At 39.6% G+C, this 27971-nt stretch overlaps 1 protein-coding gene across 7 annotated transcripts in view; it reads left to right on the top strand.

The window, feature by feature from the left end:
* PEX5L (peroxisomal biogenesis factor 5 like) overlaps nucleotides 1–27971 on the top strand; it is a 281260-nt gene that overhangs the window by 69609 nt on the left and 183680 nt on the right. For 2 of the 7 annotated variants that reach the window (XM_013964462.2, XM_005675270.3), the window contains exons 1-2: nucleotides 2974–4008; nucleotides 5845–5916. The exons of 4 other annotated variants lie outside the window; for them this stretch is intronic. In XM_013964462.2, coding sequence (XP_013819916.1) covers nucleotides 3916–4008; nucleotides 5845–5916 — 165 coding nt within the window. In that variant the 5' untranslated portion in view covers nucleotides 2974–3915. Of the gene's footprint in view, nucleotides 1–2965; nucleotides 4009–5844; nucleotides 5917–27971 lie in introns of those variants that run through there. One more of the 7 variants, XM_018047533.1, reaches the window with a different exon arrangement.

A 27971-nucleotide genomic window follows, 5' to 3' on the forward strand; every position in this document is an offset into this window, starting at 1 on the left:
AAATATATGTCTAGATTTTCTTCTGTAAATATATATCACGTAATTATAATTTTAAGAGAGACAGGCACTTTTTTTTTCTCTCCAAAAGCACTTTGTTCTTCCTTTCATGCTTCATGAATTATTCCCCTTCATCCTCTGGCATCTACATTTTCACTCTCATTACTGCTGTTTCTTGAACTATGAGCATGCTCAATGCCTTTACACAAGGGAAGGAGGGAGAACTATAACTCTCCCCAGCATGCTTGCCCTGTATTTTTTGCCTTTGCACTAGCATTCTTGCTCTCTCTTTCTATTTCTCTCTCTTTCTCTCTTTAAAGCTGTAACTTAAGGACATAAGATCTACCACCTTAACAAATGTGTCCTCTTTCCCTTTTCATTCAAGCTTTCTAAGAAAAACTAAGTCCCCTCTCACCATTACCACCAATGTATACATTAGTTTACTTTACTCTTGGTTCCATCATCACTAATTCTTCTTTTCCTAGCATCCTTGATGACTTCCAAACTGCCAAATACAGTGGAAGTATGCAGTTCGCCTCCTTCTTTAACCTTCCATCAGCATTTGACACCATCTACAACTGTATGTCCTTTGACTGCACTGAGTTTCCCCTCCTACACCTATGCCCACTCCTATTCCACTTCCCTTCACTGGGTTCTTCTCTTTGGCCCATTCTTTACATGGAATGATTCTCCAGGATGCCAGCCTTAGTCCTCATCTCTTCTGGCTCCACATTTTCTTTTTTAATGAGCTCGACCTCTCTGACAACTTTAATTATCTCCATCAATCCATATGTCTTGTCCTTATCTCTCTTCTAAAAATATAGACCCATATATCCAACTGGACAACTGGATCTTTCCACTTGGATGAACTTTCCAAAGGAACTACAAACTCAGCAAGTATCTTCTTAGCACAGCATCTTCCTTCCCAATCCTCCCCTCTCTCATTGATCCTCTATTCAGCTGCTGGCAATACCATTTAATAGCTATAATAATGTAAATAACAGCAAAGATATTTCTGAAAATACATGATCATGATACAGACCTGATCACTGAAAGAATATATGCATTTATTTTTACATCTGTAGTCAATCATAAATTGCATTTGGGACTAATTCATGCAATTATAGGATTTCTCTTGTAGTTCAGTTGGTAAAGAATCTCCCTGCAATGCAGGAGACCCGGGTTCAATTCCTGGATCGGGAACATCCCCTCGAGAAGGAAACAGCAACCCCCTCCAGTATTCTTGCCTGGAGAATCCCATGGACAGAGGAGTCTGGCAGGCTACAGTCTATGGGGTTGCAAGAGTTGGACACGGCTTAGTGACTAAATCACCTCATACAATTAACTCTAAAAAAGGGCTGCTATAGAATTTAATAATTAAGAGTCCATTGGTGACTGTCAAGAATGCAGTTACAGAAAATTGCAACCTGATTGTGACTGGCTTAGAAGTGAAGAGAAAGGAAGGTGGCATCACTGACTCAATGGACATGAGTTTGAGTAAACTCTGGGAGTTGGTGATGGACAGGGAGGCCTGGCGTGCTGCAGTCCATAGGGTCACAAAGAGTCGGACACTACTAAGCGACTGAACTGAACTGATGGCTAGTGAGCACAGATCACTCTTTCAAGTTTGATGATAAAGAGATAAGAGAGATTAAATGAATGCCTTTAGGGGAAAAGCAGAAGTGAGGAAGTCATCTTTTAGGACAGGGGAAAAGTGAGCAGTTTTGTAGGCTGCAGGAAAGAAGGTGGTAGAGAAGGGATTGAAGATAGGAAAAATAAGATAGGAATTGAAAACTGACAACCAGGAAGAAAAGAGTAGGATGGTCTTTGTTTCTTTTGTGTATATTATATATTTTTCATTAACATTTGCTTTAGTAAATATCAGGTCTACTATTTATCACATTGCAGTATTGAATAAGAAATAGTAATAAAATTCTTTGAAATATTTATATGTAAACCTTTACACTTATTTTGATATCTATAGTTAGGCAAAAATTGTAATTGAGGCTAATTGGCACAATTAATTAAATCATATATTCCTTTCCCTTTCAAAATTTCCCTTGAATATTCCATTCCTAGTGAATATGATGAATTCTTTTAATTCAACCCATACACCACTGGAAGCTTTCAGTTAAAACTCTCACTTTTTCATAAACTCTTATAGTCTTCTTCTAAAAAGAACATTGGGTGCTTTGTTTTCCAGATCTCTATACCATCAGACTTTTATTGTTTTGTTACTTACTTGCAAAATTTTCTTCTATAATAGACATTCTGTATCCATGGCCATGTATGATTTTCCTATACATTTTCCAAGTTTTATGGTTTATTTAATTCAAGTGAATATACCCACCTTTCTGTTTCATTTTTGTGGAGGTAGATAGGGTTAAAGAGAGATGGAACATTTACAGAGAGGAAAGATGATCAGGCTCAATGTTCCTAAGAAAACAGCAGCTCTGATCCAGTGATATTAAAAAAAAAAAATCATCAGTACTAAAAATAACTAGATAGTTCTCATTCCAGTTATTCAGAACAGGTTCATAATGGTGTGGGGTGGAGGGGAAATACTGTATTTGGAGTGTCAGACATTGGACACTTATCCTCAGCTGAAAGCTTCTCACAGAGTGGGAGACGTTTTCAGCAATTTTTCTCTTTCCTCACTTCTCCCACCTCGAGGTCCTCACCGTGTTAACTTCACTGCGCTGATGCACCTCAGCTGCACTGATGCACCTCAGCTGCATGTAGAGGGGCAGTGCACAAAATCTGCTCTCAGCAGGTAGCACGCTCTCGGGCTGAGGTGAACAGGGGCCTAACCTCACTGCCTCAGGGGCAATCCTCAGTTGCAGTGGCTGCAGGGAGGTGGGAGGAGCACAGGAAATGATTCCCTTCTGGCTTCTCCTCCCCCAGAGGCCCCGCCTCCTCATGCTTGGCCAGTGGGGAGGTTAGCTTGCTTTCTCCTTCTAGGTCAGTCCTCTGACCAGTGTGAAAGACCACGCAGGAGCTATGGAGTTGCTTTCTTGTGCTTGACCAAGTGCATAGATAGAAGACAGGGATTCCCGGCTGGGAGGAGGGAGGAGAGCTGAAGATCCCTGGCTGGGCTGGCTGATCTAAGCAGTCCAAGTGGGAAGCTGAGTGCTTGAAAGAGGATTATACTCGCACTAGAAATAAGCAGTAAGTGAGCGAATAACCATGATGGCTTAGAAAAGGCTTAATCCCCATGGGGTTATGGGGTGAGCTAGAAAATGTTGCTTAACTCTAGAGTAAAACTGGAAAGCTTCTGACTGTGTACAGTTGTCTGCTGTTTGGAGACTAGGAGCTTAAGTACAAACCCAGAGCTGTAAATGCCTCCTCCCACTCTTGGAAAATGCCAACTTCTGTTTACAGTAGTTGGGAATATAATCTTCTTCCCTGATCTAGCCTCTTTCTGGGGAAATTTAGTACTAAACCAGATAAGGAGTTGTGATTAAACTGGAGAAATAGAATCTGTACTGGCAGGAAGGGCAATCTTGAATTATGTTCTGTGAATGCCAACATTGTTATATCTATTAGCAGTGATTTGCTAATCACAAAAAGAGTCTGAGGTGGGGCATTGACAACTTTTTTGACAGAGAAACTGAGTAGTCCATATGCATGAGATGAAATACAAAAATTTGTATAATTAATAATAGATGGAGGGGTTTTTTGAGCATTAAACTAGAACAGCAGTCAGGGAACATGGCAGTACTTGGATAAACATTAGCTAGAAAAAGAAGAAATTTTAGTTTCAATGATTTCACAATGTTTACAAAGTCAAAACGATGATCCGGGGATACTTCGGTTAGTGTGGCACATTATATATAGCATTGCTGGGCGAGATCTGTGGTCCTCTGGTCAGCAAGTCCTGGCAATGAATCCGCTGCGGCTGGTGCAAAGAATTCTGGGATGTCTGACAGTGAAATGGATGGAAAGACACATATTCCATCTCTACTTAATGTCCTTTTGTCCAGAAATCGGGTCGTGCAAATGAGCTACTTGGTACGTATATAGATCAATATTCAGTAAAGGCATTTCTAAATGATTTGCATTAGTGGGTCTCTGGACAATATCTTATGGTGACCAGTGGACTAAAAGGATACAAAAGCAAAGTGATAAGAAGTCAGTTTGATTGAAACCAACCTTGTTCTTTTTGTTTTCCATCAGTCTTGAAATGGAACCTCAAATGAGGACAAGAATAATAATAGAAATACTGTGGCCATCTGTTCTGTTCTAAGTGGCTAAACTCATTAATATATGAATGAGAATTCAGATTTTATTTATGCATCCTAGTACTGAATATTCAGGAAATCTCTATCACAGGGGAAAAAAACACAACAATCAGAGGTGTGTTTGTTGGAGGGGTGAGGGAGTGGGGAAATGTGGAAATCTGCTTTTGAAACATTATAGGAGAAAAAACAGACAAGAATCATGTCCCATAATGTAAAGAAGATGTTTGTCGTGTTTGCTGAAGGATGTAATTCTTCCCGTAATAAGACAAGGATCTTAATGTGGCACAGTGGATGCAAACATGAGAAATATTTATAATTCCCTTAATTGTAGTTGATATAGTTAATACTGAGCAGGATTTTGTTTTTGTGTTTTTAAAGATAGCAATCTTGGATTACAGCTAATTAGGTAGTGAATTTTCTTTTCTTTTTGTTACTGGTCCTCTGCAAGGTACTAATAATTTCTGAAATTATGAAGAAGTAGCCTTCATTCCTGGTATTTCCTTTAACCATGCACTGGGAGAAAGGGGGAAAAAGAAGATTCAGACATATTATCTCTCTCCCGTAACACAACAGTAAAACTGTTGGCATGATCTGTGTTGTTTTCTAACTTTATAACTTTTGCTGTGGGGAAAGACAGATGGAGGAAAAAATGCCAATAAAGAACATTTTTTTAAATGGCCTGTACTCTTCCAACTTTTTAGGCTATCTAATTTTGAAACTTTTCTTATTTACCTTTTAAAAATTGTTTCTGAGTTCTCTCTTCCAGTATTAGTTTTCATCAGATTCATAGGCAAATATAGAAAATCTGGGGCTTCCCTGGTAGCTCACCTGGTAAAGAATCAGCCTGCATTGCAGGAGACCCTGGTTCAATTCCTGGGTTGGGAAGATCCCCTGGAGAAGGGATAGGCTACCCACTCCAGTATTCTTGGGCTTCCCTGGTGGCTCAGATGGTAAAGAATCTGCCTGCAATGCAGAAGACCTGGGTTCCATCCCTGGGTTGGGAAGATCCCCAGGAGGAGGGCATGGCAACCCACTCCAATATTTTCTTGCCTGGAGAATCCCCATGGACAGAGGAGCCTAGTGTGCTACAGTGCATGGTGTTGCAGAGTCAGATACAACTAAGCAACTAAGCATGGCGCAGCACATAGAAAATCTGAAGACTCATTATCTGAGTGGTGTTATACTTGCTTATTTTTAAAAATATATGAAGGATTAAAAGAAAACATTTAGTACCTGAAGTCTTAAGCATAATATGATCACTAAATGCAGCTTCAGTGTTTAAGAAAAATGCCCTAGGACTCTAAGGAATGTACTATTTATCTTGAATTATTAAAGAATCTTTTCTGAAACTATAGAATTGAAAAAGAAGCATAACAGTATTCAGAAAAGGATTAAAGGTATAATTTGGATGGGAGAGGCTAAGCAGAAGCCAGCAATTTAATAAAAATATTTGCTACTGTCCATGAGAGGTTGGCGTAAAGAATGATGTATTATGACTAGCGAACAAGGTTAAGTAAAGACTTTTATCTTTAAAAAGTGTTAAGTAGGAATTAACATTATTAATGGAAAGAAACTAAATGATAATTTAAAATTATTCTTTCACAAGAAAAGTAAAGAAAAAGGATATGGAAAACTAAGCAGTGACGAAGACCTGGAAATAATTGTTGATCAAAAGCAGGTAAGTGAATGCTTACATACATTTTCTACTGTTGCATTGTAGATTTTTGACAACTGTGAGCCCTTTGAGCTTTCAGCTCTGCCCTGGCAACTTTATTAGCCTGACTAACTGAGGCCTGCATAAGGCAGATTTTGAGAGCAGCTAGGCCTCTCTGTCTAAGGCCTCTAATACACTGACTTCTGCATGATGTCAACATGTATGTCCTGTATGTAAGAATGAAGAAAAATAAAACAGAGCGAAATAAGAGAATGTTTGGAAATTGAAAACCCTACTTGAAAAAATGAATCAGAACAATGATAATTTGGTTTGGAAAAAATATTTAAACAGGAACCAGAATGTATCTTATTTTGAAAATGAGAAATGCTACTATTAGTGTAAAACAGTTATAATTTAGGAGGAGGATAAAAGACTTTCAAACTGAGAAGTTTAAAACATATTGCCCTGTTTACTTTCACAGATTTTCTGCAGTAAATTTAGAGAGTTCAAATTTCTAAACAAACCAAAAAAGAAGCTAGGTAATAGTCTTTAAAACTTCTTGTAATTTGAGAAACATCTAGCTTGTATTTTATATGGGCTCATAAGGTGAAATGAAAACTGCTTAATAGACCATAAACAATGGCATACCAGGTAATGGAAGGTATCCAGCTCATGTCATGGAATTGGCGTTAGCCCCTAATGTCTTTGTTAATTATCAAGGAGACAAGAGAACTGCACATCTATTTCATGTGTAAGTGGCTGTGATTCTGATGATTTCGACATAAGTTCAGGTAGGGATAGAGAAATAATTCAGAGATCTGAACAGATGAAGCTATTAGAATGAAGGCAGTCAGCAAGTTACAGAAAGCCGAGTTGAATTTGGACAATTTCCTAATCATGCCATTTGTTTTGCATCATGGTGATTGCATTAAAGGGGCCATTGTGTCTGCTTCTGAATAAAAGGGAAAATGTCCATCAGAAGAGAGCAACCAGAAACACTGACTTACAGACTGGCCTGTTAGGCCTGGAGTGATCGTGATTACTGAAGTAGCATTCCAGGGAAAACTGGCCAAACAAAGCATCTCCCCAGGAGATGCAGAGTATGTCCATACTAGAGGGTTCACTCAAACTAAGGTCAGGTTTTTCTTGCCTTATCTTCACCCTGCTGCTCCTGAGTAAGCCAGGGTGGAAGAATGTTGGATTTGGCCCTGTGTTTCTGCTTAGTGCCAAATTGTCAGTTCAGTTAATAAGTGGGACTAGAGCCTGAGTGCTCTGCCGGACTATTAGCCGTCATTTTAACTATGTCAGATTAATTTCTCTGGGTGTGTGATCTCTATTTCCCATATACCCTGCCCCGTAGACTGGCATTCTGATGGAAGGACTGAACCTCCCTGGCAAATGTAAAAAAGGTAAAATGCAATTGAGTAGGAGAATTCATATACCTTTACATATCTCTATTAAAATGAAAAGTTTTATTTTATTTCTCTCTTAATCATGAAGAAGTTAAATTCCCATTCTTTTTGCAGTTCTTTAATATTGTTCTACTGCCAGAGCTGCTTTTCTTTCTTTTCTTCATTTTTTCCTAACACTTTTTTTTTTTTAAGTGAGTTTGGGGATTCAGAAAAGAGAGTTGCTGGTTTTCTGTTGTTGTACTTTTCACAAATTTATATTGTTGTGCCTAAACACATTTTGTTAACTGTTAAAGAATCTTTTAAAAAATAGAACCTACTCTCCTGCTTCTTTAGAAAATAACACTTTTCTTACCTGGATCAAAAGAGGGAGGATTCAGTTTCTCCATCACTGTTGACTCTAGTTCTCATGTTTCCTCTGGTGCCACTGGACCAGTTGGCAGCAGTTGGCAGTAACCCAGCTTTGCTGAGTCATTCATGTCAAAACTTGTTTTAAAAGATGAGTAATTATGAATATGAGTTGGCTTTGGTGTTTGCTGTTGGCAGTAAAAAGTAGTCCCTCCTTTTGGGGACGGTTTATTTGGTGTTGATGTAATGAGTAAATCCTAGGTAGAAACAATGACAGGATTGACAACCTCAAAGTAAAATATTTGGGAAAACACTCTAATTAGTCTTTATAACACTATTAACAATTCATCCTGAATTTAAGAGATCAACATTAAAAGTGCATGTGTGTTTGTGAGTGGATGTGTGTGGAATAGTTTTTTTTATACTGCTTCATCTCATAGTTATTATACATATTTCGGCAGGGGAGGAGGAATCTTTATGTTCAATTCAGTCTTCCTGGGTCTTTTCAGAAACATGGTAGAAATTTGTTAGTCAGTCTTCATATAGTTACAAAATTATCTCAGTAAATGGTGCCAAAAGAAAATCTAAAGAAGATAAATAAAATAGTTGGAGTGCTGTGATGGTCAGAAGTCCATTAAGCTCAGTAAAACAGTTATTCAGAAGCTGTCGCTCTACAAACGCTGTGTAAGCTATATGCCGTTTCATCAGTCATGTGATTTGTAAGTCTTATACTTCCACTGAAAGCCCACAGTTTGGCTTATGTAAGCACAGTAATAACAAGCAGCATAGAGTATGAGGAGTTTATTCACTCTGGCTGCCCACATTTAAGGGGGTAAAAGGTGATTTCTTTGTTATTTCTCTATAAGAAAAAGTAATTTTGGAAATGTGTAAGTTTTATTCTTAAAAGGCAATATTGTGCTTTTCTCTTTGTGAAACTTTAGTGGCAAGATTTATTTAAGATACATAAGAAAATGTTCCAGAGAATTCTTAGGTCAGTGTTGATGTCCTAAAGTAATAAGAGGTGCCACATAATATGTAATTACACACCCACACAGTTCTATAGTTATTTAAATATAAATGGATCACATTGGCATTGAAGTCCATATTCTTTTCCAGAAATCCCTAGTTTTCAAACTCCAAGCATAGGAAAGTAATCAAAGGAAGCATTGGATAAAAATCTTTATACCTCTAAAACCCAGACATTTGATATAAAAATATTTCATTATATGTATAATTATATAACATATATAATATACATATGTACATTTACATATAATTAATATAATTAGTTCTATATTTGGCTTTCTAGGATAAATGTTAAAAGAAATTTTATAGATGTATTTTGGTTATTTTTATTATTTATTAAAATATTCTTTCCTGATTGGATGGGGATGTCTTTTGTTTAGGAATAGATCTCATGTACAGGTGAATTTCCTTTGAAGTTACTGAGATGTCAGGGGTCAGTGTGGAGGAGTAGATTGTCAAGTACCATGTGTAAGTGATTAAAAACATTAGCCACTTTGAATAAATAGTAAATTAAATCTTTTTGAAAGTACTATTTTAATTAGAATAGAGTCAGTTTAATTCAATGTTTGTGATATGCTGACCAAGATAATTTTTTTTCTAAAATGTTTCCAAATTCCAAGCAAACATAAAGGAAGGCTAACACAAAATTATAGAATATTGTCATTGTAAAGAGGATACATTTGTAGGTTCAAGCATTTCAAAATAGTTTTAACAGTATGCCATAGATGATTGTAGGACTCAGAGTTGCAGCTGCATATGCTTCAGTACAATAAGGCAGGGAAATGTCAAAGTCAACCTGTAACAAAGATGTAGACAATCAGAACCACGGTTCCCAAATTTATCAGCCTCAGAATCCCCTTGAGGGCGTCTCAGGAATTGCTCAGTCCCACCCACCCCCTAGAATTTCTGATTCTGCAGGTCAGGTCCAAGTTGGGCCCAACAACTTGCTTTTCTAAATCCTCAGTTCTCACTGCTGATCCTAGTCCTTATTTTGAGAATATCTGGTCAAAGGAAGCAACTCTTATAGTTCTGAAGAGAAAAAATATATGTATCACTTGTGATAAATCTGACATTCTTCACCTGGGAGTTACCTGGAAACCTAAAAACTAGAATTCATAGATATCCAATGTAATGATGATAAAAACAAGAAAACCACAGCCATTTACAACTAAAAGTGCTCAAAGATTCAGGTTTGCATCTGACTGAATTCCACTTAGTAGCCTTGTGGTAGCCTTGTGATTTGAGGTATTTCCATATATGTAAAATAATACTCTGCTCTTCCCACCTCTTAGAGTTTCTCTAAGAAAATGAGTTTGTAAAAGTACTTTATAAACTATAAACCAGTTCAGTTCAGTTCAGTTCAGTTCAGTTCAGTTGCTCAGTCATGTCCGACTCTTTGTGACCCCATGAACCGCAGTACATCAGGCCTCCCTATCCATCACCAACTCCCAGAGTCCACCCAAACCCAGGTCCATTGTGTCGGTGATGCCATTCAACCATCTCATCCTCTGTCGTCCCCTTCTCCTCCTGCCCTCAATCCTTCCCAGCATCAGGGTCTTCCCAAATGAGTCAGCTCTCTGCATCAGGTGGCCAAAGTATTGGAGTTTCAGCTTCAACATCAGTCCCTCCAGTGAATACCCAGGACTGATCTCCTCCAGGATGGACTGGTTGGTTGGATCTCCTTGCAGTCCAAGGGACTCTTGAGTATGTCATTTTAATTAGCTGGTCATCATCACCTGCTTGACCAGCCAAACAAAATATCATAGACCAAGTGGCTTTCACAACACATATTTCTTTCTCCCTGCTCTAGGGGCTAGAAAGTCCAACGTAAACATGCTGGTATGTTTGGTTTCTGGCGAAGTTTGTCTTTCTGGCTTATAGAAAGAGAGCCTTCTCCACTGTACCCTCTCATCATCACCTGGCAGAGAGAGAGAGTGAGCTCTGGTGTCTCGTCCTCTTATTAGGGCCCCATTCTTAAGGCACCATTTAACCGTTATCATCTCCCTGTGAGCGTGTCCCCAGATACAAATACATTAAAGGTTAGGGCTTCAATATATGAATCTGGAGGGGACAGAAACATTCAGTCCATAATACCACCCCAAACCCCAGTTTAGCAAAAAGGAACACTGAGATCTGGAAAGCTGCATTGAGTTGCTCTGAGTCCCTGGTTAAGTACAGAGAGAGCACTGGAAGCCAGCCTTCCCTCTTGATATACAATCCAATACACCGTCTATCATCCTACATAGCTCCCTATGGTCGCCCATTATTGGTATCCCATAGGTGGGCATTAAGAGGTTGATTTGCTTCGGTACTGTAATTATATAAAATAACCACCTACTAGGAAGTATCATAATTGGCCAGTATTTATTGAACCCTCACAGGAATAATCTTTTCTATAAACATTCCTTCACAGTTTACTTCCCTCTTGGCCCCTGTAGCTTTATTAGGAGAGAAATGCCCTTCCAAGCAAATATATGCATAATTAGAGCTGAAAGGTGGTTGTTACCATCTACTCACCTTTCCCATCCCTAGACAGCCTCCCCCAGGAGGGCCTTGACCAGACATGAGAAGCACCATGGAGAGAGACAACACATACCTTTCTTAGCCCTTTCTTTATCCACTAAAAAGATGTACAACATGACAGTTGCGAGTTAAGTTTTATTTGGGTCAAAATGAGGACTGCAGTCTAGGAGATAGCACCTCAGATAGCTCTCTGTTCCAAAGAGGTAGTGGGAGAAGGTCAATATATCAGATTTTGGTGAAGGAGGAGTTCAGTGCAATCAAAAGCTTACTTTACAAAAGGTTTTATGCTAGTCATGAGGAACTCATGAAGGAATTTAGTGATTTTCTAGATAGGAAGAGATGCAAGGATTGGGATCATGAAATCAGTTCCTGAAAATATCTATCTAAAGACCTGTTCCACCAATTTCCCTGGAGCACAAAGTGCCTCACTCTCCACCCTCAGGGGATACTGAAGGTGCAGCTGCAGCAGCACAGGGTTCGATCTCCACAGAGGCAGATGGCACACGCCCTTGTTATTGTTCAGTCACTGGCAAATGCTCTTGGCAGGTGCCGATTTGTAGCTGACACCCTTATGAGAGTCTCCTTTTAAATTTGTAGAAGAAGCCCAAGCAGAAAGCCATGGAAACTAGAATTTCTATGAATTTTCCTTTAAGAAAAAGAAGAGGCAAAGTATAGACATCCCCCTGTGTTTCCAGTAGCAGAAATGCATTTGAATAGGATTGTAATTTTATCCTAGTGGTCATTGTGGGAATGAATCCTAAAGAGGAAAATAAAGGCCAATGTGAAAGAAAAATGGAAGAATGAGAAACAGAGAAACAGGAAGGGATATTGAGCTTCCTTCTTGTACTAACAGTTAATGTGGTCATACTGCCATCTGAGCAGCGGACCTGATTCTGGACTCATAAATAGTGAAAGGAATGGGGGTGATACATGTCACTGCCTTGTTGTACTCTGCACCATCTGGCCAGTGCTTTTCTTGCCATATCAGTGTGGTGACTTAATTTAAATACAATTCAGATCCCATTTACCTCTGATAAGACTTATAAAGCTTGAGACCTTGTCTCTTGACATCACATATAACAGTCTTCCTGAATACCTTCTTGGAACTCCGTGTTGGTCACCAAGAACAGAAACCCCCTCTAGACTTGCAAGAAAGAAACAAGCTGGGCAGCCTGGTGATTCTGAAACAGGGTGCTGTGAGATTCTGAAGGACCAAGCACATTATGCAGTTGTGGTTGCCCCCATTATGCTCACAATAGACATAGGCTCATTAGCATTTTCCCCAGAGAGATTGATAGATGAGAAATGGTTCAATGAAAATAAGCCATATTTATGTCTGATGAGAGAGACCAAAGCTTTTCAAATTTGCTGTCTATATGAAATCAGCATTAGAGTAAATAAAAATTCACTACTGTAGTCCAATCAATGCCATCTGTCAGCAAAGCTATTTATCATCAGTAAGTGTTATACAAGGCAAGGGGAAAGTTTTGCAAAAGGTTAAACAGAAAAGTAACTGGGATAAAGGCATTTTCACTCATCTTTTATTCCTAAACATTACCTACTTGTGTCAAGTAATAATATGAAAACATTACCTATTTGTGTCAAGTAATAGGAAAATAGTTCAATTACCTAACCTGAGTTATGTAATTGAGAAGGGGGCAGGAGGTAGAAATTCCAGTAATGCAAAGTAACTTAATTTTTCCTTGTAAACTTACAATGCTGAGGGATTTGAGGGGTGGGGGGAGGATGTCGACTTCATACATTTCAGATTAGTGTACTGATTCCCCTGGGCATCACCTCTGACTCCAGGAAAAGCTGAAAGGACAGACCTAATATCGTAATTTCAGAGTCTTCTGACATGTTCCTGAGGTCTGAAGGTAGAAGGCCAGAAAATGTAGAGGGTGATTCTTTGGAGCGACACAGAGGCAGAGAGGAGAGCCCTGAAAGGAAGGAGGCGGCCATCCTCCTAGTTTCCGCTCTCAGCTTTGTCACTTACTAAGCAGAAGGCCTGGGAGTGAGCAGCTGAAGTTCTCAGAGTTTCGGTTTCTTCATCTGTAAAATGGAATAATACCATCTGGCTCAGACGTCTGTTGTGAGGTTCAGATGGGGGTGCCTCTCTGAGGAGCTTTGTGTCCAATGCAGCCTCCGTCAGTCAGAGTTTAGAATCCAGGCCCACTGCCGTTTGTCTCATGCTCATTCCACCAGCAGCTCAGGCTTCCTGAATGTTCAGTCGGTCATCACGTCTCTGTGCTACTAGTAAGTGGTCTGTGTGCCTTCTGTGGGGCACTGTTGGGCACTCGAGTCTGGTGCCTTTCAGGTCTGCTGGCTCCTCTGCCACTGCACATGTTGGCCATTGTGAATATAGCAGTTGTTATACAGTGGTTAAGAGCAAGGCTTTCACAGTCAGAAATGCGAGTGAAAACAGACTACAGCCATGTAGTAGCTATATCGGGAAAAATCAACCAGCCTCTCTGAGCCTCAGGCTGCTCTGCTATAAAATGAAGAAAATTCTATCTACTTCACAAAGTAGTTAGGATAAATAAGTTGCTGTAAATAAATGCTTAGCAGAGTGTGTGGCATGAAATAAGTGCTTTATAAATGTCAGGTACTGGAGTGGGTGAGTGGTGGGAGTTGATGTTAAAAGTCTTGGACTAAGTAGGTGTAGAATCCCCTTGGTTTCTTTGGGACTACATTATAATACTACTAAACAATAAAGTCTGTTCTGAGGTTATAGATACAAATGCCTCCTTCGATCAACCAAGTTCAGAGATGAGAATAGGCTATGTATAAGAAAAACAAGAAGTGAGAAAGACAGTGGCTGAGATCGCCTGCTGGCCCCTCTAGAAGGGGCAACACCTACCAGCCCCACCTAATTGCCATCTTATTGAAAATGGGCTCAGGGTCACCACATGTACTCATTTTTCAAGAGAAGCAATGAATCTACTTTTTTAACTTCTTAAACTCAGTTTTTAAATTTTATAACCGTGTGTAGTCAAAACAGTGTGGGTCTGTATACAGTCCTGGGGTTCCAGTCTGTGACCTGTTACACTTATGAGACTCTAAGAACAGAGGAGAGTAGGATGTCCCTGTACCTGGGTGGGCCTCTGCTCTCCCTCTGTTTCTCTCCTTCTTTATACCTCCTGCTTTCAAGCCTCTCCCTTGAAACTAACCTAACCCAGTTGTTGATCGGATTAAAACGATGGACATTAAGATATATTGTTAGATGGGCTTCTGTCTCCCGAGGTTCGAGTACCTCAAAAAAGAACTAGTTAACCTAAAACGTAAAATATCCCCACTTGATAAAATGAGTAGGTCAGATATTTGTAAGCAGAAAGTATTGCTATTATTTCCTATTCAGGACTTTTACCACTTCCTGTTCTTACCAACGTAGCATCTCAGAGAGTTAGCAAGGTGCCCATCTTGTAGAGGGAAGGCACCCAGCCGTCTTCCACTGGTTCATCTTCCCCAACTTTGCAAACAGTAATGCAAACCACAGGGTCCAATGAAAACCTGTAATCACTAAAAGAGAGACCATGAGTAACCACTTCAAGTTTAACCAACATCTTAAATGCCACTGTTTATTTTTATTTTAGGATATTATTGTACAGCCTATGTTCATTACATGCATCATAGAAAAAAAACTAAACTTTCAACTTGGAAAAATAAATAGATGTAAGTAACTTTCAAATAGCCCATTTTTTAATCTAATGGGGAAAGTGCTGGCAGCATCTTTAGTCACTGAGAAAAATATATGTAAAATTGAAATGACATGAGCTGACTTGCTGAGTATAAAAATGATGTGATATATGAAAATAACAAGCCAGGACAGTAGTGCTGAAACTCAGCCATTTGGAACATAGCTTGAAAGGAAACCATTCAGCCTTTCACTGTGGAATGTTTGTTGTGCTTTTACTGGTTTTGTTTTTTGGTTGTTTTAAGTCAGTTTATCCAGTCGGTCTGAAAACTGAAGTCATTAGAGCTGGAAGGAATTTCAGAAGAGAATCTAATGCAGTGATTTTTAAATTGTGCTCCATGGAACCCATTCCCAGCCACTTTAAACAGAGGAGGGGGTTTAATGCCTGTGCTGAAGTCCCTTAGAGTGTGCAGAGAAACTTTGAATGATGAAAGTGTGCTGCTGCTATGAAGTTTAATTATATTGGTTCTTCTTCTTCATACAAAGTAACTTAAGTCTTGGAATAGGGAAGTAGCTTGACTCTATCACTTAGATTATTTTTTATCACAAGAAATATTAGAATTCAGGTCTACAGCTTCATGTCCTGGCTTTATTCACCCACCCCTATAACTGCCTTCCTAAATTAAACTACTTTTTATCCTTTCTTCTAATTCCCTCATGCTCGTAAGCTAAGCATACCAGTCAGTCTAGAAAAATCACTTGAGAAGAGCATATATTTCAAATGCACAGCTAACTCTATTAAATTTGACAGACTTTTATGAAAGGATATTTATATGAGATGCTTCCTACTTCATAAAGAGGTTCTCACAAAATTTGTGACAGTTTCCCACTGTATGGAAGTGAAGTCGCTCAGTCGTGTTCAACTCTTTGCAAGCCTGTGGACTGTAGCCCACCAAGCTTCTCCATCCATGAGATTTTTCAGGCAAGAATACTGGAGTAGGTTGCCATTTTCTTCTCCAAAGGATCTTCCTGACCCAGGGATCGAACTCAGGTCTCCCACATTGCAGGCCAACTCTTTTATCATATGAGCCACCAGGGCATTCCATTCCATTGTATATCAGGGTTCAAATATTAAAGATTTTTAAAGGAATCTGAATCTCCTAAGATCCCCCTAGGAAGATTAGCAAAGCATTTCCTTCCCATTGAAGCAGAGGGTTTTTCCACAGCTCATCTCTCTGGTTTTCACTTGGATCAGCTTATCATCACCCTTTCAGTTGGTTGTGGGGAATGTGAAGCTGCCCTATAGTCCAACAGCTAGCTTCCAAGTCCATCCATTCTGAAGTGAGCTCCCAGCACTTTGTCTAATGAACCCTGCATGTGACCTCACTGATTACTGACTCCATCAGTGTCTATTATCAAGACTCTGAAAAACAGCTGTGGGTGGAAATATTTATACTGAAACTATTTATGTTACAAATTCAAAATCTGATAAATAAAAATGAGCATGGAAGAGATAGGCCATACAAAAAAAATTTTTTTTTTCTTCTTTTGATACTTAAACAGGAGAGAGAATTTAGAGAGTAGACTTCCCTTCCTTCTCTTTTGACTTCAGACCTACATGCCTGTTCTCTGCCATTACACTGACCTTGTCATTTCTGTGGTTATGCGTTTATTTCTCTCCCACCCAGACTTTGCAATACATGTCTTCTCCTTTCTGCTCAGCCCCATGCTGTGATCCCTGCCTCTGGAATGTGTCTCTTATTCTGGTACTGCATATATAAGCTTTGACAGAAACACAGCTCTTGCAAACCTGCCTTTTTTTTAATGCTCCACTGCTTCCTTCTCTTTCTTCAAAACAACTCTATAATTCTGTCATTTCCATTTTTAGTCATTAATTTTTCACATGGTCTACCCTCAGTCAGTGAGTTGGTATCTCGTGATCTAGGAAAAACGCATGTACACACAAATGATCATTCAGCACAATTGTTATTTATTCCTCATCATAGTATATTTTTTTTTTTGCCAAATGATCTCATTCTTTAAACATATGAATAAGAGGCTTATTAAAGAAATGGTGAGAGAATGTACCATCTTGGCTTTGTGCTGGATGTTCTGAATAGAAAAACAAATTCATTCATCACTTTTTTCTAACAAAATTATCTCATTTGTGTAATTCGTGAATAATTAATGAATTCTTGGAGGAAAACACTAAACATGGAGGCAAGTAGTTTTCTTCCAGTCAAAAGTTGTCCAAATATTCCCTACACTCTCAGCTTCTATCTTTAAATGTGTCCCAAAAATTGACACATTAATTTTTGTGAACTGTGGAAGTAGTTTCTGAAAAAGAAATGAGTAATAATGCATCAGTTGATGGATTTTTTTAATCAACTTGTTTAGTGCAGAATAAAACAAGTTGAAGTTCACAAACAGGCTTCGTTATTCTTAAACTTTTAAGCTAAAGATACAGAAACTTGGAAACTTTGCATTAAAGAAAAATATGACACAATATGTCTTTCACTAAATGAAATCTTACCCTTTCATCCAAAGGATTTTAAATCCTTTTGTGGTTTTATGAACCACAGTAGCCATACAAGACATGCATGGACCACAACACTGCTTGGCTTACAGATGATAGATACTCAAGATGTGAAGAGAAATGATGTCTCTTGCTGTGTCCCAAATACGGTGCAGACTCCTCAGTTGGGCTCGGAGGCCATGGGTGGTCCAGGCCCTGACTACCCTGTTGGCCTCACCCAATGCCACCACAACTCCATGTCCCACTCATACTGAACAACTTGAAGCACCACAGGCGTGTAACACTCTTCCTCCCTTTTTCGCCTGTGTCCTGTGGCTTCCCTGGTGGCTCAGAGGTTAAAGCATCTGCCTGCAATGCAGGAGACCCGGGTTCAATCCCTGGGTCGGGAAGATCCCCTGGAGAAGGAAATGGTAACCCACTCCAGTATTCTTGCCTAGAGAATCCCGTGGACAGAGAAGCCTGGTAGGCTACAGTCCACGGGGTCCCAAAGAGTCGGACACGACCGAGCGACTTCACTTTCACTTTCACTTTGTGCTTGTGTATGCACATGTGATACCCATCACCAAATCTTCTGATATATGCCCTAGGAGTAGAAAGGTGTAGATGGAGGGAAAGGGGCCTCCTCATCTCCACTTTGAGAATCCAGATGCTAGGAGAGGAAAAAGAGAAGGAACAGGCCCCTCTTGGCTCTGCAGACAGACATCCTAAACCCCGTAGTTGTAGGGGAGAGTGAGAAGGGGAAAAAAGAAAACAAAAGTGAAAATAAAGCCTATGCCAAAGAAGAAGAAGAAGCAAATGGGAAAACAGAAAAATCTGAGAAACTGTTCTTTATAGACATGTGATATGGAAACAGTTTTGCTATGTATCTTCTGGGGCTTGGTTGTAGGGGAGAATGCTTAGTTACATTCAGCACATGTATACCTTTTGTTGTTCTAAAGAAAATTGGAGCTTGATTCTGCCCTGTTCCCTCTCATGGGATACAGGAGGGAGAAAAGTAGAGAACCCAGGAGAACCAGCTATGGGAATGCTGGCAACACTTAATGTTCGCTATTTAGGGGAGACCCCTAAGCAAAGAATCATATGTTTAAAAACTGGTTCTAAGATAAACTGTGAGCAAAATTAAATTGTCTTCTTTTTAATTATATGGTAATAAAATAACTTCCAAAGATAAAGAGAATGCTGCTTAAAAAAAAAATAGTATTTCAATGGAAATGATCTAACCTCCTACTTCATCTACTTACAAAAACTTAACAGCCTATTTCTTGCTAGGTGTTTGCCTGGTGCTGGGACACAGAAATTGCATAAACACAAGCACGGCCTCTAAGAAACCAATAGTACAGTGTAGAGCTTCAGTCAATAGGCAGTTATGGTACCAGTGCTACAGGAGATTTAGAACTGTGGACCTAAGGGAGCATTTAGGACCCTCGGGCCTCTGAGATGTGTATTATTACCCTAGCCATGGTCCTGAAAAGTCTTCCTAGTGTTCCCTGTATTCCCAGGACAAGACATGGGTTTGCAGAAGAGCTCAGTGACTCAAAGAGAAGTTCATGGACCAGCAGCATCAGCATCACCTACAGTATGTTAGAAATTCATACTCCAAGTTCCAGACTGAATCAGTCTCTAAGGGTGGGTGGGGACCAGGAATTGGTTTTCACAAGCCTTCCAGGGATTCCTATCCACATAACGCTTTGAGGTGCAGTTTTTTAGACTATTCAAATTTTTGGTGTCAAGAAAGGATCAATTACTATTTTGGTAAAGACATTAAATTTTATTTCCTAGCACTACAAAAGAAAAGGAGTTAAGACCAATTAGGGATCTTCAGTCCTTTATTTAACTGTTTCTAACCTTGTAGATATTCCCTCCTGGCTTCATTCATTAAAGTGAACCTACTCAGTAATCAATCCTGTGACCCATGTTGTTTCATAAAGCAAGTATAGCTGATGGAGACCAAAAAGCAAAACTTATTAATGTAATCTTTGCCTTAAGCTTTTCTAATCTTAAACAATTTTTATTAAAGCAATACTTACATAGCATTTACTATGCATGTACTATACCCTGTTCTAAACACTAATTAAAAGACACTCCTTGGAAGAAAAGTTATGACCAACCTAGATAGCATATTCAAAAGCAGAGACATTGCTTTGCCGACTAAGGTCCGTCTAGTAAAGGTTATGGTTTTTCCAGTGGTCATGTATGGATGTGAGAGTTGGACTGTGAAGAAGGCTGAGCACCGGAAAATTGTTGCTTTTGAACTGTGGTGTTGGAGAAGACTCTTGAGAGTCCCTTGGACTGCAAGGAGATCCAACCAGTTCATTCTAAAGGGGATCAGTCCTGGATGTTCTTTGGAAGAAATGATGCTAAAGCTGAAACTCTAGTACTTTGGCCACCTCATGCGAAGAGTTGACTCATTGGAGAAGACTCTGATGCTGGGAAGGATTGGGGGCAGGAGGAGAAGGAGACAACAGAGGATGAGATGGCTGGATGGCATCACTGACTCAATGGACATGAGTTTGAGTGAACTCCGGGAGTTGGTGATGGACAGGGAGGCCTGGTGTGCTGCAATTCATGGGGTCACAAAGAGTCCAACACGACTGAGCGACTGAACTGAACTGAAACACTATATATGTATGTATATTTATATTTATTGTTGTTCAGTCACCAAGTTTTTTCCACCTGTTTGCATCCCCATGGACTGCAGCCTGCCAGGTTTCCCAGTCCTCTACTATTTCCTGGAGTCTGCTCAAACTTATGTCCATTGAGTTGGTGATGTTTTCTAACCATCTGATGACCTGCTGCCCCCTTCTCCTTTTGCCTTCAATGTTTCCCAGCCTCAGGATCTTTTCCAGTGAGTGGGCCATTTGCATCATGTGGCCAAAATATTGGAGCTTCAGCTTTACCATGAGTCCTTCCAATGGATATTCAAGGTTGATCTCCTTTAGGGTTGACTGGTTTGATCTCCTTGCTGTCCAAGGGACTCTCAAGAGTCCTCTCCACCACCACAGTTAGAAAGCATCAATTCTTCAGTGCTCAGCCTTCTTTATGGTCCAATTCTCACATCCCTACGTGACTACTGGAAAAACCATAGCCTTGACTAGATGGACCTTTGTCAGGAAAGTAATGTCTCTGCTTTTTAATATGCTGTCTAGGTTTGTCATAGCTTTTCTTCCATGGAACAAGCATCTTTTATTTCCATTGCTGCAATCACCATCCACAGTGATTTTGAAGCCCAAGAAAATAAAACTTGACTCTGTTTCCACTTTTTCCCCTTCTATTTGCCATGAAGTGATGGGACCAGATACCATGATTTTAGTTTTTTTGATGTTCAGTTTCAAGCCAGCTTTTTAACTCTCCTCTTTCACCCTCATTTGAGACTCTCTTTAGTTTCTGCCAATAGAGTGGTATCATCTGCATATCTGAGGTTGTTGATATTTTTCCCGGCAACTCATTTAATCCTCCCAACAAATCTATGATCTAGTTGCCATTATCCCCATTTCCCAATGTACACTAAGGCATAGAGAATATTTTGCTAGGCTACGGCTTTGCACAACCCTAAGGAGATGTGCTGTGTGCACAGTCTGTGTGGCTGTGCACAACTGCCCAGGGCCCAAGGAGTTCACAGTTAAGAAGCTGTCCTCTCGTGCTTCCCTGACTTATCAAGGAGACCCTTTATTAACGTCATCTTGACTGTGCTAGGAGTGTAATAGGGTAAAATCTGAGAAACCTTTTCTGTTTAAAAGGGAAAGATGTATAGGATTTTTAAAAAGCATAAATCAATTAAGATGGATAAATTGAAAAAGAAATATTCTTCCTTCAAAAGACATTATTCATGTGTATATATGTGTGTGTGTGTGTGTAAAAGAGTCATAAACACACAAGCCCAAAAGCAAATCTGTGAAGAAGGGCAGTTGCCCTGTCCTCGCATAACTGCTCACCTCTGAGGCCATTGGGACCCTGCCCTGTACTGAATGGTAGGATCAGGTAACCAGGCAGCCTTCCTAGATAACCAGTAAAAGGCAGGTCCTACATTAGGGTTGCTACGTGGGCTCAAGTGCTCACATCTGAGGTGCTTCTCACGATGAATTAAATCCTTACCTTGCACCTAAAATTGCCTCTGTGCTCACCACATTTGAAAATATCCATGCCTGGATCAAAACAGAAAAGCCCATCATTTCAGCATTTGTTGAATAGCTTTCCATAACTGTGCTCTGGAAAGGTCACTCTACCAGCTGCCCCACAGCGGCCGACCTTTCTTCTCAGGCTGAAGTCCCTGCTGAACTACCAATCAGAGCTCATTTATCCCAGGTGTTGGCAGATCTATAGTTTCCCTGCTTACCTGTCTAGAAAAGTGGTCTGAGAAGTGGTCTGATGTTCTGCCACCCCTTCAGACTTTCATTGCCACAACTCTGCCCCTCCAAGCTCTGGTAACTCCCACATCCTCCCAATAGCAGCACCCCACCTTCCTCCAAGAGCCTTACCTGTTGGTGCGCTGACAGTCATCCTTGGGGTCTCTTCTCTTTCACTGGTTACTCTGCTTATGAATATATAGAACCCTTCTGAGAAACTTTGACAGATCAAAAGTATCACCCATGCACCCAAGAACTCTTCATTTTTACACACTCTCTCACTTTTGCATAGTCACAGCATAATTCCAGTTCTTTACGTAGCTGCAGTTGGCGTGCATTCCCTCTTTATGTATTATGCCAGACTCATTTTTTCCACATCATCATTTATTTTTTATAGATGTCATTTTAATGGTTGCCTTATGCTGAATCAAGGGGATCCTTAGGCATCGGCGGGGGGAGGCAGTATGTTTTTTTAATTTATTTATTTTTAATTAGAGGATGATTGCTTTACAATATTGTGTTGGTTTCTGCCATACATCAACGTGAATCAGCCATAGATATACATACCACACAACTTTCCCTGGCTTTTGTGGTGACCACCCACATCTTTCCCTTCTTCTTTCAAATGCCAGTTATCAATTTAAAAAGGAAAGGAAGGGATTGCAAGAAAATCGTGTACTTTGCTATGATTAGACATATACTAATTTACCATGAATTATGCATATTTGTGGGAATTTGCACATTGTCATCTTTTCATACCCCTCTGCATCTTTAAATATCACTATATATTTAAATGTCCAGGGTGTGTGCTACCACACACATTGCACTGCTCTTGTAAATCCTCAACTTTAAATCACATCCTTCGTGGCAGTTACACAGGATTCTGCTTCCTGAGGCTGACCACAGCCGAATCACAAACATGATTTGCATAAATCTGGTTTGCATGAATTTTTAAGTTTGCTGAGAAAGGAAATTGACTAAATATTGTTAGAACCACAAATAACCTGGGATATAATTTACTCTGGTGCCATATGCATTGAGGACACAGATGTATGGACCCACTGGGATATTCTCTTGCCAAAAGAAAAAAATAAAATACACAGACTTAGAGACCTATATTGAAGTCTAAGCAACTTATATGAATGGAATAATAGACTTAGTCCTATGCCTTTTTCATGTTGAAAGGCAATGATAAAAAGAAGTCATTGTGAATGCATTTTAGAATATATAATCTTTTGTAAGTATTCTAGATTTTAAAAATGTTGCCTGGGTCCCAAGATGCAAAACTCTTACATTAATGCAGATCCAAGGAATACAGGAAGTTATTTTAGCAGAACTAAAATACAAGCGAGGATGTTAGGATTCAAGTTTCTGGCTTTACCAATGACTTTCTCTTTGACCTTGAACAAATCTCTAAGCCTTGACATCCCTCTCAGCAAAGTGATAATATTTTCCCTACTTCTATCTCACAAGAATTCCTGAAGAATTTCTTAAGAAAACTAAAAAAAACTATCTGAGTCACTCAAGGAGATTACTTCTTGTGAATAAATCCAAAATAGTATCATCTTCAAGGAAGCCACTTACTAAGGCCCTGAGGTTATGAATCAATGTCCTGTATTAAGGAACAATTTAAAAATGAGATCCACTGTAGAAAAATGAACACATACAGAACTATCATTTTTAAATCAGTAAAATTTAGGGAAGGAGGCAAAGTGTAGCTTAATTTTATTAATTTACAAGTGATATAATTACATTGTATTTCTTTTCAAATGATTCTTTTGATAGCTTTCTAATCATAGTGAGAAAAAGTAGATAAGTTTTCATATTTATGTTTTTCAACTGATTTGAAAAGAAGATGTTATAAATAGAGCTAGAGAAATAACAGTGTTGCTAATACTACTGATTCTATTATTTTTAATCAGCAAATTTTTTTCCTGGAAAAGCAAAACTTTTGCTGAGGTTTCTAAAGTTTATTTAGTAGTCAAGAAATTGCCTATTCTAAGTAAAAAACAATGTATCTGCCCCCCAAAACTAGAAAAAGTCCTGCTAGATGAATTTTGTTAACAGCTGAGCCTGCTTTAAGATAAAAATGAAAAGCATGCAGGGTTCATGATGAGTCTTTAGCAGAAAAGTCACATCATATCTCTCAAAACTCAGAAAACCCAAATTAGCTTCAGCAAAGCGCCAAAGAAGAGAACTTCCTCTCCTGAAATAAGTTGGCATTTAGAAACTCTCTGTATAGCTTTGAAGGAAACCAGGCCCTCTGTCAATAAGTGCTCTTTGGAACAGTTATTTCAGGTTATACTAGTGTGAAAGAGTAGTAATCACCAATGAGTTTTTATTATTCTTCCTTATTTAGAATTCTGTTTCTGACATCACAAGGGAGCCCTATGGTCAGGTTCCTCAGGACTTCTGGCCTATCATAAAGAAAATAATAATATGGAAAACTTGAAAGGTTTAAAGCCATACTTGGAGACAGGTTGCAGAGAAATTTATTTAAGTCAGCTTGTGCAAAGGTCATTTTAAACACATGCATAAGCATTGAGGTTGAGATTGTTAGAGATGGGTGGATCAAACTATATTTCAACTATCCAATTTAATTTGGTTATGTCAGGAGTGGGGGAGGGATGGGAATAAAGGGAATTAACATTGTTGAGCACCTTCCATGTGCCAGACAACAATCTGAGAGATATTATTATTATGCCAATTTTTAAGAATCAGGGGGAAAAACTCCAAGGCTGAGAAGGTTTGGGAAATATGAAAAGAATCACATAACTAGTAAAACCAGAAAAATGAAATTGAAATAGTCTCCCTCCAAAGCCCATGTTCTTCCTACCAACTGCCTTCCCACAAGTCTTCAAGAAAATTAAGCTACACTGCATTTTGTTTAATTTAAAGGTACAATTGTTAGTTACTGTATATTGCCTAGCACCCGTGGGAGTTCCAATAAAAGGCTTTAAAAAAAAATTTTTTTTTTTAAGTCACAGACAGCAAAGGAAAAGGTGGGACTGTGTCAGGCTCAAAACACAGCCCCTGCTGGTCAGTCCCTTCTTGGAGATTCCTTGAAAGAAGCCAAGTGCTAAATAATGGAAGTGTTCAGGCAGAAGGTTCTCTTGAAACACAAGAAACAAAACTGAAGGATATAGTGTCCTATTTCCTGGTTTCACATGACCGTGCCTATATTTTACTCACAATTTGCCTAAAGATAAATTACACTGGAAAAAATGGCTTATTTCCCTGGGTTTTCCTCCCATGCTGAGCATGGGAGTTCCTATATTCATGGCAGATATTTTTTCTCACTAAAAGTTAATTCCTGAGCTTGTTCTTGTGTAACTGCAATTTAGGTAAAGTTATCCAAAGCAGGTGCAAAAGAAAGAAAAGAAATCCCTTTGGAACTTATGATGCCATGACGTTTCCCAGTAGCTAGATGAGATTACCCCTCACATCCTTTCTGGGATTTATGGAATTAACAATGTTGGGAAAAACAAGAGTTTAAACAGTTTGTAATTTTTCCAGAAGACTAAAGTATATAATGATGCTGAGAAAGATTGAAGGCAGGAGGAGAAGGGGACAACAGAGGATGAAATGGTTGGATGGCATCACCGACTCGATGGACAGGTTCTGGGAGTTGGTGATGGACAGGGAAGTCTGCAGTGCTGCAGTCCATGGGGTTGCAAAGAGTTGGACATGACTGAGCAACTGAACGGAACTGAAAGTAGATAAAGGGAGTTGCCTGTGCACCATATTTCACCTTTGAGGATATTTTGAGTCCCTTGTCCCCTTCTAGCTTCAGTAGTTGCCAAATATGTGCCTTCTCACTGTATTCTCATTGGTTGACCATGTCTCTTCGTCCAGTTCTTCCCCTTCCTTCTTGATTTAGCGCATGTTAGTCCTTGAGTCACTTCCTCAGAGAGGCTGTCCCCTGCTTCACTCTCAGTGAAATGAATTTCTCAGCATCATTCCACCATTCACGTGCCGAGTCATGGTGAGGCCCACAGAGCTCATAGTCCCTCCATCACAGAGGATCAGTCACTTAAAGACATTCCTCACATCACTGTGGAAGCTAGCATAAAGACATGTAGAAATGATACAGCCTTGCTTCACAAAATGAAACGAAATGAAATCTTTTAATGTTCAGTAGATTGAGAATTTTATTTAAAAATGCAGACCTTGTTGAGGACACCTGCATACAAATAGATTAAGTAGCATCAGCAGTAGAATCTTTAAATAAAAATAACTATGTACAGTTTATTCAGTCCACTTTGTTTCATTGTTTTTCATTTTATCATCATCACTGTTGTCATCATCGTGGCATTGCTGAACACCCGCTATACTTGCTTCTGCTCTTGAGAAGTATATGCTCTCTATATATTTATGAAATTAATGCCTAAACAAAGTGGCATGTAATAAGCAGAAATTTATTTCTCCCTCACTTAACATCTGGAGTTTCACCATCCAGGGCTGGTATGGAGCTTCCCAGAGACAACAGAGATACATGCTTCTTCTAGCTCTCTGCTCTACTACACCTTGGAAGAAGCCCTATTCCTTGTATTCTAACATAGCTATTGAATCCCCATCCATTGTCTTTGATTTCCAAGGAGTGGGAAAGAAGACAGGTGAGGAGAGAAGGGCAGGGACTATCTACCCCTCCTTTTTTATCCCCTTTTTTCTTTTCTCTTGTCCACGCGTCCTTTTAAGAAGGCTTCCCAGAAGTTTTATAGAGTCTTTTAATTTATATTTCATTGCCCAGTACTTAGTCATACAATCACAGTGGCTACTGCTGCTGCTGCTAAGTCGCTTCAACTGTGTCCAACTCTGTGCAACCCCATAGACGGCAGCCCACCAGGCTCCCCTGTCCCTGGGATTCTCCAAGCAAGAACACTGGAGTGGGTTGCCATTTCCTTCTCCAGTGCATGAAAGGGAAAAGTGAAAGTGACGTTGCTCAGTCGTATCTGACTCTTAGCGACCCCATGGACTGCAGCCCACCAGCTCCTCCATCCATGGGATTTTCCAGGCAAGAGTACTGGAGTGGGTTGCGGCTACTACAAAGGGGCAACTCCCAGGAAATACAAAGTCATTTATTCTGCATGGTACTATGTCCACCAAAGAAGTAGTTTCTAAGGAAGAAAGATACTGGGGTAGAAAACTACCCATCTCAGCCATAGTTGTCATTCTAAAATTGTCAAAAGCAAATTTCAACTTGGAAGTCATTGACAGAGGAAAATAGCATGTATCACACATCTTGCAAATTTTTGTTAACAATTTTATCTTACAGAATCACAGAGCCCAATATTATTTAAGTTGTGGGTGGGGAAACAGGAAGAACTGTTTTTAGGGAATATGCAAAGTATCTGCAGTGCTGTCTCCAGCATTTAGCCATACAAGAAGGAACAGACTTACTTGTGTATATTCTGAAATAGGAAGAGGTCAACAGAACTTGGATCTTGTGGAATTAACAATTTCATTGCAGTCTGATACCTTGGCCATTAGGCAGCACACATTTTGGTTCAAGCTCTTTGTCATGTTTCCCTATTTCGGCATCCCACCAACTTCATCCCAGCCTTTCCTCATTCATCAGTCACTTCATCAGTTCTTTAAGCTCCCCTGCACAAATACTTCATTCACTTTGTCCCCTCAGGACATTCTGTGTCAGTGAAGGGCATGTTATCCTGACCTTACTTTTGTTTCTTTCACATTTTAGTGTGCATTTTCAACCAGATTCTAAGTGCCTGAATAGCTGTGCAGTCTATATTCTTGCCTTAGCCCCCAGAGAGCTTACTGGGGTATGGTATATGGTATATGGTGTATGGTGTATGTAAACAAGGCCCTCAGTAGCCTCTCATAGTAAATGCTATGAGAACAAGCAAAATATGTGAAAAGACAGGAAAGAGGGCTATTTTTAAAAGGCTGCCCTAATTGTCCAGCAAGGTTGATGGTGAGGCATGCTGAGACCCCACCACGATAGGGCCACAGGAAGGGAGCAAAAGCTGACCTGAACATAAAGAACTGGGCAACATTGGGCTAGTGCTGTTAACAGAGGAAGACCAGGGGGCAGTGGGACTCCAGGCAGAGCTCTGTGTTTCGGCCACAGTTCTGCACAACGTGCACCGGTGGCTGATTCATGTTGATGTATGGCAGAAACCAATACAACACTTTACACAGTTATCCTTCAATTAAAAATAAGTTATTTTTTTAAAAAATATTAAGGAATCTGTCCATTTACAGCAGATCCTGAGCGAAGGCTGATGGTTCAGGGAAAG

The sequence above is a fragment of the Capra hircus genome, chromosome 1, assembly GCF_001704415.2.
Source record: "Capra hircus breed San Clemente chromosome 1, ASM170441v1, whole genome shotgun sequence".
NCBI classification, from domain to species: Eukaryota; Metazoa; Chordata; class Mammalia; order Artiodactyla; family Bovidae; genus Capra; species Capra hircus.